Raw genomic sequence first — 17,233 nt, 5'->3', positions numbered from 1 at the left:
GAAGTGGAAGGGGTTGGCCTAGTTCTTGGGAGGCTGGAGAAATCTCCTACCTACCTGGCTGCACTTCTTCTGGGATAAAAGACGAGTGAGTGAACAAGGCTTCTTTAAACAACAGAGGCCTTTTAAACTAACCAGCTTAAGCTCTAGGGCCATAATATGCTATGCCAGCATTGTCTGACACACTGCTGTCAAGTTCAGTCTGGTGGATGGGGGAGGTATTTATGGAGGAGCCCTCACTACCCCCTTGTAGTCAGTGTTCCCTCTAAGGCGCGCGCGTGTGTGTGTGTGTGTACTCACACATTTTTTTTGATGTCCACTCAGTTGATTTTAGATCCTGCTCAAGCTGAATCAGAAAGGTCTCTCTTTGAATGCAGGTGCACACACACTGCCTTGATACTGCCACTAAGAACAAATCTCATTCCGCACACATATAAAAAAATCAGACAGAACACTGCTTGGAGTCATCCCTTTGTGAACTTGCCCTCCAGTATGGCCCATGTTGCCACAAATACGATGGGATGGAGTCATGGAGGAGTAGCAGCCATGAGGGATGGGTGAGAGATGTTGTCATTAACCATTCCAAAGCATAAACATTGCTTGCTACTCAGTGTTTCTGTTATCTGTCTTCACAAGCTTTCTAATATCTCTAGGGTGGCAGAGAAAGAGTGGTTGGTCCAAAGATATCCAGCATTCCTTACTCTCCCTTGTTCAGCACACAACAGTCTACTCCTGCTTTCTCCCCATGAAACTTTTCTGCATTGCCTCTTTCTGCAAACCTGATAGCCACATCAGTAGTTTGATATTATTATGTGGTTTTTTTTAAAGCCTGAGCGATGGGATTGCCTGAGTGGAAAGTTTTATTAGTTAGAGTATCTATAATTTAGTTTTGGAATATTTCTTTCAATAATTAATAGATTAATACCGAAAGTGAATGCCAAAGGGGATGAGCGAATGTGAGAAGGGAGGGGAAGGAACATGCAAAAGATGTTAATAGGAGAAGTGGCCACTAGGGGCCGATGGAGAGTTGGAAAACCTGGGGAATAAATCAGACCTAGCCCTGCCGTTTGTCCTTCAGTGGATACGTAAACACAACTGAGAATTGGGCAGGAGACTTTTGCAAAGGGGGAGCCTGGAAAGGCAGAGGGAGCAACAGTGCTTGTTCCCATAAGAATGTTGAACTAATTGATGCGCAGCAGGCGCATTGGGGAGTCAGAGGATTTGGGGGAGAGGGGTTTGAAAAACAACAACACCCCTGTATTTTGAAGATCCTTTTTGGGGAGTGGGTGGCGCGTGGGGAGAGGGGGAAAACATGTACAAAGCAAGCGCAACAAGAAGTGGATGCTGACAGCCAAGCGAGTGACTTGGGCGGCCGAATTTGTTTGCACAAGGCGCTGGGCTGCAGCTTGGAGCGTGCGTGAGGCGGGGGGACCGCCACAAGGCAGAGCAGCACATCTTCTTTGTCGATAGCAACAGTCTGCCTCGGTGCGAGGGATTATTTTTAACGGGTGATTTACAACAATTGCTCAGCGCAAAAGCCTGGGCTTGGAAAGAACAGCGAGCCGCTCACGCACATCCAGCATCTGAGACCGTTACAGAGAAGCAGCAGCACCAGATCTCGCTCCCCGCCCCCCCCCCCCCGCGGCCCCCCGGCCCCTTTTCGGTACTTCTCCTGGAGTCTGGAATGGATTTCCTGCACTGATGGCTCTATTTTGTCAGGATCAACGCGGAAAGAAGTGATCGCTCGGCTTGGGTCCTCAAACTCGGGGCTCTCTTCCCTCCAGGAGCGTTTCTCGCCTCGCACAAGAAGAAAGGCGAAGAAAATCCATCGGTCACCCGCCCGTAGCCCCCTCCCACTTCTCCTGAGCTTCCACCTGTGAAAACAGGTTGCCTGGAGGAACCTCGCTTGCCCTCCACCCCTCAAGATCTCTCTCTCCTTCTCTTTGCAGATCTTGAGACTAAGAACGAAACAGCACTGCCTTTTCTCTGCCTACAACGGTAAGACCCCGGCACGCGCCCCCTCCCCGCATCATGCTAATAGGGTGATTTAGATATGCGCTATCGCTCTTTTAAGAAGGGCGTCTGAGGCATGTTTTTAAATGCGAAGTGTGCCTGGGTGAGCTTCACTGCCTGTGCCGCTTGATTATTCCTCAAGCAGCACACTCCTGCCTTCTCCCTATTATTCAGTCAGATCTGCCCTTTCCGTGAAATTGCAGTCATTAATTTGCAAAGACATAATTTGTTTTGTTGTGGTTTTTTTTTTTTTAAGAGTTGTGGCATTCTTTAATTTAATGAGTTCTAAAATGTAGCTTGCAAGTCAGCAGACATCCATTATTGTATATTTTGCTAATTATTTGAACATAATGTATTGTTACAAATGTGTGGTATTTAAGCATGTTATTCCCTTCATCTAATGTGTTATATATGAGCCTCCATTCATTTATAGCCATGGGATATACATACATAGATTTCACGAATGTAGACAATCCATGATAATATTTACATATCTAACAGAGAGAGAGAGAGAGAGAGAGAGAGAGGTATTATGCACAGATATCCAGCATAGATTGAACTGAACATTGCATTATAGATTGGTATTCAGTTTCTCTCTATAGTGATAAAAAAACAGTGTGTGGAATAGTGTATATAGACACAAATCATAGTTAAGAGATTGCTTTGTTATATTCACACCTATTCTGTATTCATACCTATACTGTACACAAGTGTATGTGCATGCATGCATTACTTGCAGAGTGCAACGTGGATTTACATTTAAAATCCTTTTCCTAGAGATAAAAGAACTCTGAGTGAGATGTGGGTGTGTATTTGCCTGCATATTCCTTTAACTACATCTATATATAGACAAATGCAAACAGACACAGAAAAATGTGTGTGCAGTGTGGGTGGGTGTACAAAGATGGAGAACTGTGCGTAGTGCAGGTAAGCATATCTCAACTCTTGGCTATAAAATGCCACCATTTCTCTCTCTGAAACATGACCCAACCTTTTCTTTTTCTTCTTTTTGTTTGTGTGCATGTATGTGCTTTAGGTTAAGGTTTCTGCTGCATGAGAGTAACCAAAGGGTGACCCACTCCCTTCTCTCCAATGGAGAACAGAGAGCCAGCTTTGCAACCTCCTCCTCCTCCTCCTCCTCCTCCTCTTGCCACAGTTGCTGCCGTCCTGGGTGATGCTTTCCTGAGGTTAAGGGATTGTTAATAGACTAAGCAAAAGTGAGTGTGCTAAGACCTCTGTACTGTGTGAACAAAGCAATGGTTGAAGTTCTTTCAACTTTCTAAATGACAGTGTTCATCAGCAATGTTATTGCTAGGCCAAAGCATCATGTGGGAACAAATTGTGAGAATAGTTGCTGTCATGCACTCAGTTAATCAGAGGAACTGGGGACTTGACATTTTCAGACACTTATCCTTCTGACTTTGGTTAGGCTCCTTCCTTGCTAGATTCAAAGCATTCACAGAAAATCATGAACTCAGATCTGTGGCTGTTGCATAAACCACTGACGGACACCTTAAGCACTGGAACCTTGCACACACAAGGAGAGGGCCAACGAATATTTCTTGACTACATCAGAGGACTACTTGCTCTACTGTATTTGTACAAGCAGCCCTCAGTGAATTGTGTCAAATCTCCTGGGCAGCATGGAAGAGAGAAAGATGCAGAGTGAAAAAAACCCAGGTTTGCTAACGTGATGGGACAAGGTTTCCAATAAACTGAATTCCAAACCTAAATGGTCTTCTAGTTCCCTTGCAAAACAGCCAGTGATGTCTATTGAGAACTTGGACATTTCTTTTCCTGCTCGTGTCTTCTAAATAACAAATACAACATGGAGGTTGCAATGGTAAGTGCAGATAGCTCTGGGTGCAACAACCACTTGCCCTATGGATATGCAGCCCAGGCAAGAGCCAGAGAAAGAGAGCGTCTGGCACAGTCTAGAGCAGCGGCAGCTGCAGCTGTAGCAGCTGCGACAGCAGCGGTAGAAACTGGGGCTTCTGGAGGAGGAGGACCTTATCATCACTATCACCAGGAGCAGAGTCGTGGGGCTTCCTCATCATCCTGTGGTGGGAATGCATCACGCAGTGGCCACAACCAGAGCAGCCAAAGGAGAAAGCAACGGAGGGAAAAAAGTCACTGTCTTGGTGGCAGGGAGTTTGGCGCATCCTTCCCTTGCTCTGAGTTGCTGCCCCTCAGTGGCTCTGAAGAGAAGATCCTGAAGGACTTGAGTGAGGAGGAAGAGGAGGAGGAGGAAGAGGAGGAAGAAGATGGAGAGGATGAAGAAGACAAGGAAGGAAAGATCTACTATAGTGATGAAGATGGCAAAGATGAGTATTCATTTTCAGACCAGCTTCCTGAGGATGGTGCTGGACCGGGGGGCTATACCTCAGTTCGCTACAGTGAGTACGAGTGCTGCGAACGGGTTGTCATCAATGTATCAGGCTTGCGGTTTGAAACCCAGCTGAAGACCTTGGCTCAGTTCCCGGAGACACTGCTGGGTGATCCAACAAAGCGGGGCAGGTACTTTGACCCCCTCCGCAATGAGTATTTCTTTGACAGAAACCGTCCCAGCTTTGATGCGATCCTTTATTACTACCAGTCTGGTGGGCGACTGAAAAGGCCAGTTAATGTGCCCTTTGACATCTTCAGTGAAGAAGTGAAATTCTATGAACTTGGGGAGGAGGCCATGCTCAAGTTCAGGGAAGATGAAGGCTTCGTCAAGGAAGAAGACGACAAGGTGTTGCCTGAAAATGAATTCAAGAAACAGGTGTGGCTGCTCTTTGAGTACCCTGAGAGCTCCAGCCCAGCTCGAGTCATTGCCATAGTTTCTGTTTTGGTCATTTTGATTTCCATTGTAATTTTCTGTCTGGAGACGTTGCCAGAGTTCAGAGATGACAAGGAGCTCATTTTGACCCTCAGCTTGGAGAATGTCAATGAAACGCTACATCTGCAAGGTGGGGGGCACACTGTCTTTAATGATCCCTTTTTCATAGTCGAGACCGTCTGCATCATTTGGTTCTCCTTTGAGTTTACAGTGCGTTGCTTTGCTTGCCCCAGCAAAGCAACCTTCTTCAAGAACATCATGAACATCATAGACATTGTATCCATTTTGCCTTATTTCATCACCCTGGGCACAGACCTGGCCCAACAACAGGGCAGTAATGGTCAACAGGCCATGTCTTTTGCCATCCTGAGGATCATCCGTCTTGTAAGGGTGTTTCGCATCTTCAAGCTCTCTAGACACTCCAAGGGTTTGCAGATCCTGGGTCACACTCTCAGGGCCAGCATGAGGGAACTGGGGCTCCTGATCTTCTTCCTTTTTATCGGAGTCATTTTGTTTTCCAGTGCTGTTTATTTTGCAGAAGCTGATGAAACTGCTACCCATTTTCAAAGCATCCCAGATGCCTTTTGGTGGGCTGTTGTGACCATGACTACAGTGGGTTATGGGGACATGAAACCCGTAACTGTAGGTGGGAAAATAGTTGGGTCCCTGTGTGCCATTGCAGGTGTGTTAACCATTGCTTTACCAGTGCCAGTGATTGTCTCCAACTTTAACTATTTTTATCATAGAGAGACCGAAAATGATGAACAGACCCAGCTGACACAAAATGCAGTCAGTTGTCCATACCTTCCAACAATACTCAAGAAATTCCGAAGTTCTTCTTCTTCTTCCACAGAGGACAAATCAGAGTATTTGGAGATGGAAGAAGGGGTTAAAGAGTCCCTTTGTGTAAAGGAGAAAAAAAGTCAGGTCACAGGAAATGGCAATGAGACAGCAAAGCAGAACTGTGTAAATGCAAAATCTGTGGAAACAGATGTTTAAATTTGACTGTTTCCAAGCCTATTTATGCATTAAAGGGTGTATTGGTTAAAAAATGAAATATGCAAACAGGAGTCTAAACAAGCATATAGAAATACGCCATTTACTGGTTAAACATGAATAAAAAGCAGTAGTCAACTTGTATTACATATCAAGTACATGATATACCTTATGAATGGGGCTTTACCTGAAGTAATTTCAAAGTTTATATTTTTACTAGAATGCAGGTGTTTTGCACATGAGGGAGACAAATTTACTTTTAATGAGGGTCTAACTGCCCATCCCACTCACTGCCCAGTGGTAAAAGTTGGCATTTCAAGGTATTTACTATGTAAGAAACAATGATGTTTAGTAGCCATGTATTCATTTGTTAATGCTTTAAGAACAGCTACCATAATTCAGTGGATTCCATAGTGTCTGATTTCAAAATGCTAAGGATTGTTGTGGGGAAAGTGATTCTAAAGAAAGTCCAAATTTAACTTTAAAAACATTTAAAGAATTTTTTTAAAAAGAAAAGCCTCGCTATCAGATTGTTGAAGATGCTGCCGAACCCCCAGAAATTGTTTATTTTTATAACACTCTTTTGGAGATCTTGCGGCATTTGTTGAGTAATACATGGAAGAACTGAAGTAAGAAAATAATTTAATTTGGTCTGGAAGCAGTGGCAAAGTGACTGGATTGCTTTTTTTGCACTACTTTATATGCTGGAGATATTCTGACAGAGACTTCATACTGTGAATGTTTACTAATGTTCAATGACAATCATTGGAAGAGTGAATCCTGCATCTTTATTTTCTTGTATTTTTCTTTGCGTGATGCTGATTGGCTAAGCGGCTGTCATTATATGAATTCCATAGTCTTTATTTATGAATATCTGTTATCTGGAAAAAGGATTGTGAAGTAAAATTTTATAATCATTTTTCCCCTAAATCAGTCTTTTCAAACCATCATACAACAGAGAGAGAGAGAGAAAGAGAGAGAGAGAGAGAGAGAGAGAGCGAGAGAGAGAGCGCGATATGCATTCAGTTTGTTTAAGGGATAGGAAATATATTCCTCATAGGGTTGTGTGTATGTCATATGTTTGAACTGGAACAGCAGGGGAAAGTAATCAAATATATCTATAGCAATAGCCATAAAGAGTACAGAGCATATCCAAGAGATTTCACAGCATCAGGTAATGAGGCTATTATGTATTGTATATTCTTGACTATCTAATTTATCATTCAGAATCCATGAGTAATCTTTGCACTTTGACACTGGTTAAATATTTCTTTGTACTTTGAAGGGGACTGAAATAGTAATGCAATGTTAAACTGGTACGGTAATTGGGATTAGCAGTCTTAAACTTGCAAATGTGCTATTATTGGTTCAGGATTCTTTCCACCCCCACTTTTAATTGCAGCATACATCCTTCTGTGTGTTTTGAAACTGATTTTAAGATTTTTAAAAAAGGAAGTGTGAGGTTTGGAACAAACATTTTAATAGCCTAGGCATTTAAAAAAAAATAAATATGTGTACATCCAGTCTTAATGCTCTCTGGGTTAATGCTAAAACCTTTGCACACCCACACACCCCTTTCACGAAATGGGTGCTATGGCAGAGGAATAACTCCACAATGAAATAACGTTTTCTAGAATCTAGTACGTGATAAGAAAGTATTCTTAAACTCACACATGCTTGTAGAGGCAATGGAGCAATTGGGAATCTGAAACAGCAATACAGGACTGGAATGAGTTCAACAGATGCCCTGTGGAATTTTGAATTACACTGATAACTTCATTATATTTATACAGGAACTTTGAGAGTTGGACATGGAATTCTAAGGAGCACTGTACATTTGTAAACTATTCATGATTTGAAGCAAATGTGGGTCAGAATAGAAATGTAAAGTTTGGACTAATGCAGTGGTTGAAAATCCTAGAGCTGAAAAGAGAAGACTACTTCCTTGGGACAGAGAGAAAAAACTAGATTGTCCAAACTAATATTGTCAATTTTCAGTGATACCTTCTCACAGCAACTTCTCACAGCAATGATACCTTCTCACAGTTCCTTGTCTTGGCTAGTCTCCTTTCCACCCCATCCCCTGCTTTTCATTTTAAAAACAATTAAGACCTTGTGTTTTGCTGATTAATCAGATTAGTAAATTGGATATAAATTTACTTTGAGAGATTAAAAAGATCCCCAATGAATTGGGGAGAAAATACATAAGCATATATTTTAAAACTTATTTATTTTTTCATGCAAATACTTACATGGGTAGCAAGTGCCATCTTAGAAGAGGCCTTCCTTCCTCTCTTTTCCAAGAGGAGGGGGATGCTTCTTTGATTAGGGTGCCTGCTGGGACATGCACACATAATCTAAAAACAAGGGAATCATGCTTTTTCCACTTCAGAGATATTTTTATCTACACAAAAGTTGATGTGAATCAATTAATTCACATGATTAATTAACTAAAATACTTTTAATCAAGTAATAGGCCTAATAATAAGGAATTCTGCTTGAGACAGACCCTCTGCCTCTTTGTAGATTCACCCATTAAGCTTACAAAGCAAAAAAGTAGTTCCACACCTTCTTCAACATTGCAAGCTCCCTGAGGCAATTTGCTTGCAATGCAAGTGCATTGTGTCTCAGGATAAGCTGGTAAATAACACGTGCTGGTCCAAACCTCTCTTCTAATTTTCACCACCCCTTTCCCAGGTGACAAAAATGGGCCAGGGGGGGGTCACTTTTGTGAGGGTACTTAGAAAACTTTGGAAACATTTCCGGTGTTGGGCAAATGACTTACTAGTGTGGCTTTGTTCGTTCTTTCTTTTTACTAAAAATGTAGGTGGTGGCAGTACTTTAAGACTGTTAGCTTCCCATTTCCCCCCAGAATGTACCAGGGAATGACATTAAGTCATGTAGCATTATACCTTGGTGGTTATAGGGGGGAAATGGTTCCTTCCAGCAGGCAGGAATCAGCTGCTGGGAAGACAGCAATGCTTCAAGTTCTGCTACGGCCACTATCAGAGTGTTTTCAGTAAAGCTGGCAGTGTTTTCAGTAAAAAGAGAAAATAAATGCTGTCACCACTGATCAACCATCCCCCAAGAGCTGTGAAAGTTTTGTGGGTTCCCTCCATAAAATTGTTTTAGTTTTGCCCTGCCCCCCAACACCCCAAAATTCAGTGAAAGTGCTGGGGTTGAATATGTTCCATTCAAAACTACCAGTGATCATAATGTGGGGTGTAGAGCTGCAACAAATATTTACACAATTAAATTTTGTCGACGTTTCAAATTTTGAAGTTAACATTTTGAACACGAAATATATATTCAGGTTTTGAAGGTGAAATTTTACCTCAAAATTTGAGTGCTTTAGATTTGTAAGTGTCTCTTGATTGATCTGTTTTGGCTAGCCTGAAATGTGAAATCTCATAAGCTGTTGCCCATCAAATGTCACCAAATGCTAAGTGCCATTGCATGTCATCGACCAAAGAATATCAAAGACCGGTAACCGTTGCATGTCATCACATACTGGTAAATACTAATTCCATTGCATGTCAACAGTCAAATACAGCAAAATACTAAAGGCCAGTATATGCCAGTTACCAAATATTGTTAAATATGGCATATCATTGCATGTCCACTATCCAATACTGTCAAATACAAAATACTCAAATCAAATATCACTGGATGTCAAATGCAGATATTAAATAGTCAATTTACATTTTTCAGATAGTCAAAGACTATCCAGTGAATATATTAAACCAAATACACAGGGGAGGGGGATTTTGGAGATAAATGTTGGGAGCAAATTATTTTTTAATTTATTATTATTTATTTTACATGTTTTATACCGCCCAAAACTTACGTTTCTGGGTGGTTTACAACAAGATAAAAACAACATTAAAACATTAGTTAAAAACAAAAACAAGAAATTTAAAACACAATTTAATTTTTTAAAAAACAATATTCTAAAACAACATTAAAAACAATCAAAACAGTATCAGTTAAAAGCCTGGGTGAACAGATGCATCTTTAAAGACTTTTTAAAAATTGTCAGAGATGGGGAGGCTCTTATTTCACCAGGGAGCGCATTCCAAAGCCTCGGGGCAGCAACAGAGAAGGCTTCAGTTCTAGTGAAATGCAGTACCAACAGTGCCCTCAAAAAGAAAAGCATTTGTCCTTAGTTTAGCCTCGTTATTGCCAGGTCTTCCTGAGGTAATGTGAGAAAACTGGCTGTTCCTGTCTTGGGAAGGAAAGTGGGAGAAAAACTCTCCATTCCTTCCTTTCAGTCTATGCATTGCCCCAGCCATATGGTTACTGCCAGGATCAATTTACAATGAGTGTTGTACATTGATGATTACTGTGTATGGTGGTTCACCACATATAGACCCTCTGCATTGTGTGGAGAATGTCTGTCACTGGCAGCCATTAGTGATGGTGGTGTGCAAATGGACTATACAATGCATGTTATTCCCATGGTGAGCCACTTTATGTTAAGTCCATATCAAGAAGTAATTCCATGTAGAGGCCATTTCAACAGGCATCCATGTGGCTGGCCTTGAGGTGTTAGCTAATGCAGCTAAGGCCTTTTCCCAATGTTATTAACACCATGTGAATCAAGTACTTGAAATAAAGATATAGCAGAGCAGCAACAGCAAGCATTTGTTTGGGACCTGGAGCCAAACTAGAGGTGACTTTAATCATGTCACATGCTATTTGTCCCATTGGAGCCAATGGAAGCAGCTTTTCCCCCAGGGTAATATCAGGTACACCCTTGTCCTGAACTGGAACTATGGGTGAGTCTAAAATCACTTATCCACATTTTGGTCTCAGTCTGGATCAGGCTCCCCAAATAGTCTATCTACAGGAAAAAAGGGAGCATTCCAGGGTCAGTTATGTGATACCTAGAGTGGTCCTTGGGTGGTCTAGAGAAAATCATATTGTCACTAGCATAGTATTCTGAGCACGTTTCACCTCCTTTCTGAACTAGTTTTTGTCATTACAGTCCTATTGAATGTGATGCTATGAAATTCAGCCAATCTCTTAAAGCAAACAGGATACAAGATTGCTCTTCATTTTGATGGGTGTTTTGTGTATAATCTGTGGATCTCATTCAAGGCACTCAAAGTGGTACATGGAGTTATTTCTCATTTTATTTCAAAAACCCTGTGAGGTAGTAGCTTAGCCTGAGAGATGGTGATTAGCCCAAGTTCAGCTGATGGGTTTTCTGGCTGAATGTGGATTTGAACCCAGGTCTCATTGGTCCTAGTCTGATACTCTAGTCCACCACACCAGACTTGCCCACTGGTCAGGTTGCTATAAGCAAGCAAACCTGAAAGACCATCTTTGATTAGACAAAGAAAATGAAAGATGTGGATTGATTTTTGAACAGTCCCCCCCCAAAAAAACAACAACACTGAATAGTAAAATGAAACTGCCTATCTCCTACTCTGTATTAGTTTTCCAGCTGTACATTATGTGACAGATCTTATGTTAGACAGATCTATACATTAGACAGATCTATACGTTATGTATACAAATCTTGAGTGTCAGAGTGCAGTACTCCATGAGGTGATCCTTGCTAGTCAGAAATGGCTGACCATGAAGCTACCTACAATTAGTGGCACAATGCATATGAAAGATGGTCTGCCACACAATTGTTGTGCAAAATTCTACACAACTGTGTTCCTTTTTTGGCGAAACTTTTTCACCCACTAGTAGTTTTAGTGCTAAATCCTGCACTAGCAGATAATGGAAGATAACACAAACATGGAGAAAGTATAAGGAATGCTAAATAAAGACACATGCAGTATTGGGAGAAAAACAGAAAGAGTTTTTATTGGCACAATGAATACCATCACAGCCAATGAATGCTCCATCTTGCATAAAGAGTATAGAGAGAAGGTGGATAAGATACTTTAAAATGAATGACATTTTAAAAACAGATAGGATATAAGATGGCTATTGATTATTGATTAGAAGGTTTTAAATATATATTTATCCCTAGAGTAGGAAATCAGAGGATTTCCTAGAGTAGGAAATCTCTTAATGTCTAGTAGGTTATGATAACAAATCTCTTCATTTTTAAGAATCAGATAGCACAGAGTAGAGAACTAGCACAGGGAGGACATAGGTGGCCTGTGTTCAGCTGCCCACTCACCCACCCCAACCTGCCAGAGGCCCTCCCTTCACAGTTCCCCTCCCCCCCCGTAGTGCCCTTGCTCTTTCTATTGTAGGGGCATGGCACTCCTCCCCTCACCGTGCGTGGTAGTGGTGGCGGCTGAGTTGCTCCCTCAGCCACCGCACATGCGGCAGGTAGAAAAAAGTGCCAGGGCCACTGCCGGGTGCCCATCACAGCGAATGTGGTTCTTGGAACCCATGAGCACAATTATAGCTCCACCCATGCAGTAAAGAACTTCTGCAACTGAAAATTAAAATAGCCTATAGTGTAAAGCAAAACAATATGCTTCTAGTATGCTTCAATATGCTTCTCAACAAATAATTGAGAAACAGAGATAATGTATATCTGTTGCCCCCACCAAGTCTCCTCCTCTCTGGCAAATATCATATAAGCCCGATCCATACATGCATGTGGCATTGTTTACCAGTGGCTAGCTTGCTATAACTTGTTCAGAAAGAAGCAAATGATAAAACACTCCTGGGATAGTGTGCAGGTGAGAGATTGCATATTTGAATGTTCCATCATGTGAAACTGTTCCTTCAAATAGAAAACTAGCACTTCAGACTAGAACTGTTCTCCCTGATGTGCTAGTTTTAGTTATGTGAAGATACATAATGGAAAATTCAAACATGCAAAATGGGGGAGATTTGAGCAAGCATTCTCCCCACCTACATTGTGAAGAGGAACAGTCCTGGAGGACTGTAGCATATTTGAAAATGTAGATTGGTTTTCATTGACTTGTAGCTGAAAAGTGTGAACTGCTTCATTGAAAAGCATTGTCATCTGAGGTGATGTGAAGTGATATGAAAGCTGTGTCTGTGGTGTCTGATCTGTGATCATTGTTTCATACAGGGAAGTCATTAGTTGATGTTGAAGTCACGGAAGCCTTTTCAGGGATTCACTGTCTGTGGAAGGCACAGCTGTACATGAAGCCTCTCTATGGATGTTGAAAGGAATAGACATACAGGATATATAGGTCAGGAACAGGGTTTCCTGGCCTCCCAATCTGAGTACAGTGCCTGAAAGGGCTTGAATGATGGACATCCATGTGTAAGTTCTTCTTAAACTACTCGTTAGTGGAGGGAAGAGCTGGCACAAGATTAAAAAGTAACTATGACATCATGTTTCACTATGAACACAATACCTTATGAGTGGCGGTACATTCTGGCCAACTGTGATATAGCCCTTTTCTGTAATAACTTTCATACATCTTTTGGCAGCTTGTGAGTAGCAAGGTGGTCCGCCCCCCCCCCCCCCGCTCTATTATTGTTTTCTGAGCACAAAAACATGCCTTCACACAGAATTAGTTTAATCATTAGGGGGATGAAACTATATTTGGCCCAAATTGTCCAAAAGTACCAGTTAGGCCGTCTTTATTAAAAGTGTGATGATGTTATGAAAACATTCTTTCTCAATGTTATTTAATGCTGCTTACTTTAAAAAGTCATTTCTTAATATTTTGGTTCTTAACGCTATAAACCAAATTTTAAAAGATCTTTGAGGTGGCTATACTAACATAAATGAAATTTTACCAGAAGTCAATTTGTCCATAGTATCCTAGGTCAAGGTATACCAAAGTTGATATACATTTTGCTACAGGGAATAGAAAGTAGCATTAAATAAATAGCATTTGGTAAACTTGCTGTGGTGATAAACTGAGCGTTGCTACACTAAAAAAGCATTATAATCTGCCAGTGTAGTTAAACTTTATTTAAAGTCTATTGTAAATGTTTTAATTTATGGGCACAATCCAGTCAAATGATTTATTATTATTATTTAGAGAACTGGTGGTATTTCCATCAGCATTAACGTATTTATTTCCATTGTTACAAATGGGGAAAACTGTGGTAATGCTGGTTGTGCACCTGCCTGTTCTCTGCTGTGGCATAGCTCTTTCGGGGCCTGCAGCAGCAGCAACAGTGCCACAAATTCTAATAGAGATGTTGGAACTGTGCAGCATGTTGGCCATTATTACTAGCTAACATGTTCTGCAGTGTAATGCAGGCAGCTCTGAGCCCCCTGTGTTGCTGTGGGCTCCTAAGGAATCACTGGCAGTCTTGCACTAAATGCTTGAAGAGTGCATCCCAAGAGCACTCCTTACATAGATCAGAATGTCCAGAATGTGGGCGTGCTACTTTAAGTATTTAGTACAAGACTGCCAGCAGTTTCATAGGAGCCCACAGCAGCACAGGTAGCTCAGAATCCCTCATGTTACATTGTTGAACATGTTGGCCATTATTATTATTACTGTGCTTCTTGACAAAAAGTGGTTTACATAGCAAAAAAGTATAAGGAAATCATTTCCTGTTCCTAAAGGCTCACAGTCTCAAAAAGCTGAGCACTTTTAGAAGTCCCATTGAATGGCCAGGAATTGAGCACATGCATATCTCCACCACTGAAATCACTGGGACTTAAAGTGCTGAACTTTGGCTGGATTGTGCCCTATCTCTCACTTACTGTAAATGTACTATCAATCGTATTTTTGGAAGGTAATATAGCAGCATGCTTCTCATGGGTTTGGTTCTGAATCTTTTATCAGCTGGGCTAATGTTCTCTCATTCATGACTAGAAACTTGTGTTTTTTAACATTTCTCTGTTATTTTGGTTCTTAGCATTCTATTGATTTGTGGTATTTGAGCTCCCCAATTCAATTTATGTATATAAATGAAAGCTGAATTCCTAAGAGCTGCCACTCATTTTTAGAAAAGTCGCTGTAGAATGATTCATTACATAAAACCTATGAGATGCAGAATACCATTACTCATTATTTTGCTTGTATTTGAAGTTCAAAAAAAGAAAGAAAGAAAAGAAAATACATAGAAAATGAGTGCCTCTGATTACCCCATTTTAGCCAGCAAAAGCACAGAAACCTGCTAGCCATGTCTTTTATACCTCATCCTTATTATTCTTGCTATATCAAAATAATGGGCTGTTATGTTGCTTTGGAATTTGAGTTAACAGGAAACATGTGACATTGCTGTGAATTGTGGAATTAGAGAACAGCTTTAATGCTTCTTATTTTTGCCCAATAATTTTTTGAAATAATAATTTGTAAAGTTATCTGTTATGCATAAAATGAACATTCCTTCACTCTCATGGAGGGGAAAAAATCAACTGAGAATAATTAATACCACATTCTTTTCAGGATAATGATAATTAAAATGTTTGTAGTTCTGGATGCTATCAGGAACAAAAGCAAAGCTCTGCATCTTCCTGTCATGCTTACTGTGCTTTCTGATTACAGGTTCATTAAAAGAGTAATTAAAGCATTGTATACTTAGATGCTTGAATTAACTATTATTTCTAACCCTTTACTTCTAAAATTAGAACACACCCTGGGGGCTTTATCTGCAGATTCTTGGCTAGAAGCTGCTACATAAAGCTTACAGAGGGGGAAAACCTTGTTGATTTTTCTTCAAAATTGGGCAAAACCTTTTGGTCAATGAAAACTAGGTAAGTATAATTTTTATTTTGTTGCCTAGTCTTATAGTATGGATGCTCACAAGTGTCAGTATACAAAGGTACTCACTTTCAGAATTAGGTTGGAAACATGGCACTATTTTACACAAGCACTCTCTTTGCAGTGCTAAGTATTTCACATTTGAGAAAAAGAATGGGGCACAATCCAGTCAATAGGAGGCACTTTTAAGTCCCTTTTTAATGGGGTATATTTAAGTATATGCTTAGGTCTCCACTGAAATTAGTGGATCATAGACTCTTTTTCTTTTGGATCTTGCCCAGGGATTTTTGTTATCACTCTTTTGTTTCAATTTAATGTACTGTTAGTTTTGCTGGATTGCTGAAAAGCATTTATTTTATTGACTTTTTTCCTATACCACAAGGCACATGCAAAAAGCAGTCTTATTAAAAAGAACAACTCTGTTCGTTGCTAGTCGGTTATACAGAAAAATGTGTTAGACAAGCCTTTCATTTGCATTTGGGATGATAATAATAGTAGGTTGCAGAAAGTGCTAAGAATGTTTCCTTATGTGAATTCAAGAAGCTCAAAAGAAGCCTGTATCCTCAATAGTTAGGGCTGGAGCGAAAATTTATTTGGGCCATATTTCTTTTATTGAACATTGAAATATGATGATGTTTTGGATAAAGAGAAAACTTTGCATATGATTGGCAGTGTTGTTGCTAAGACTTTTGACAGTCATCACCCTTATGATGTTGTTAGATGGTTATGTCATCCCCTTGCACCAAATATGACTGCACAACAGAATGATCATAATGGTGTTTAGGGAAGAGTGTGTTCTGCAACAGCCAATCACATTCTGTGCAGTAAGTTGATGTTACCAGCCAGTGCTTGAATTACAGGAGGGGGAAGAGGGGCCTCTCCTTAGGTTTTGTGACATTTCTTATTTTCTTTTCTTATGGTCTTATGACATTCTCTTAGCTACCATTTTCAGAAGGCTGCAGTGGAGTATGTTCATGACTGATCTGAAATGGTGGTGGTGGGGAGTCAAGTATGGGACCTTTCAATTCAATTAAAGGTTCCCTCCACTTTACCTATTATTCAAGCACTTGTTTATCACATAATGGTAATGCAGGATTTACTTTAGTAAAGTAAGTAGTGGAGATTATGAAGCAGCAGCAATGGAGGAGCAGTTTGTCTTTTGAAGACTCCCAGAATTTTGTAACTAACTGATAAGAGGGTAGAAAAATCAAGTTCAAATAAATAAACTGCTAAGAACACTTTCAACACAGATCTACTTAAAGTGATTGCATCATGATCAAGAAGCTATTCGGTACAATAGAAATAGAACTTATATTGTCATTAGGATTTTATTTCATTTATCTTGGCTTTAAAATGTTTCTTTGATCGTGTTTGATTAGATGGGGATGCACAGGGAATTGCTTCTTTTTCTAAAAGATTCATGAGGGCATATGTCTCAGATGGAAAGACAGAGGTTAAATGCTGGAACCAGGTTCCAAGGATGTCTATGTCATCTTCAGAAAAGAGGTATCATGTTCCTGATGCCATGTTTTCCCTGCTCTTTTGACACTAGTGTCTCTCATGAATATACTACTGATTTTCAGACATAATGGGTTGTATGTATCCAGAATTGCCCGAGTGGGAAGAAGGCAATTCCTGCAAGTTGATGGAAGGTACCCCTGCCTGATTTTCAGCAATTGCTCCCTCCTCTTTGCAGTCCCACAGCCCCTTTTCACCCACTTCCACAGGAAGAGGGTTGATGTGTGGAGGAGGAGGTGGGGAAGGTCCTTTGACTGAGTTCCTT

The 17,233-nt window shown here is 40.6% G+C and overlaps 1 protein-coding gene across 2 annotated transcripts; it reads left to right on the top strand.

Annotated features, from left to right (window-relative positions):
• Positions 1 to 1,061: 1,061 nt before the first annotated feature.
• KCNA4 (potassium voltage-gated channel subfamily A member 4) lies at positions 1,062 to 7,357 on the top strand. 2 transcript variants are annotated; one of them, XM_053284913.1, is made up of 2 exons: positions 1,062 to 1,995; positions 3,047 to 7,357. In XM_053284913.1, exon 2 carries the CDS (start codon positions 3,839 to 3,841, stop codon positions 5,828 to 5,830), a length of 1,992 nt encoding a protein of 663 aa, XP_053140888.1. In that variant the 5' UTR covers positions 1,062 to 1,995; positions 3,047 to 3,838; the 3' UTR covers positions 5,831 to 7,357. The 2 variants fall into 2 exon arrangements, with proteins under 2 accessions (XP_053140888.1, XP_053140889.1); XM_053284914.1 differs by lacking the exon at positions 1,062 to 1,995 and adding an exon at positions 2,899 to 2,937.
• The last annotated feature ends 9,876 nt before the right edge of the window (positions 7,358 to 17,233 follow it).

This window comes from Hemicordylus capensis, chromosome 1 (assembly GCF_027244095.1).
Source record: "Hemicordylus capensis ecotype Gifberg chromosome 1, rHemCap1.1.pri, whole genome shotgun sequence".
Lineage (NCBI taxonomy): Eukaryota > Metazoa > Chordata > Lepidosauria > Squamata > Cordylidae > Hemicordylus > Hemicordylus capensis.
Note: the sequence above shows the minus strand (reverse complement) of the source record. Positions and strands in the feature narration are given on the sequence as shown.

What these genes read in the sequence shown, in the direction of transcription:
- KCNA4 (XM_053284913.1), top strand. Translation starts at nt 3,839, where the DNA reads ATGGAGGTTGCAATGGTAAGTGCAGATAGCTCTGGGTGCAACAACCAC.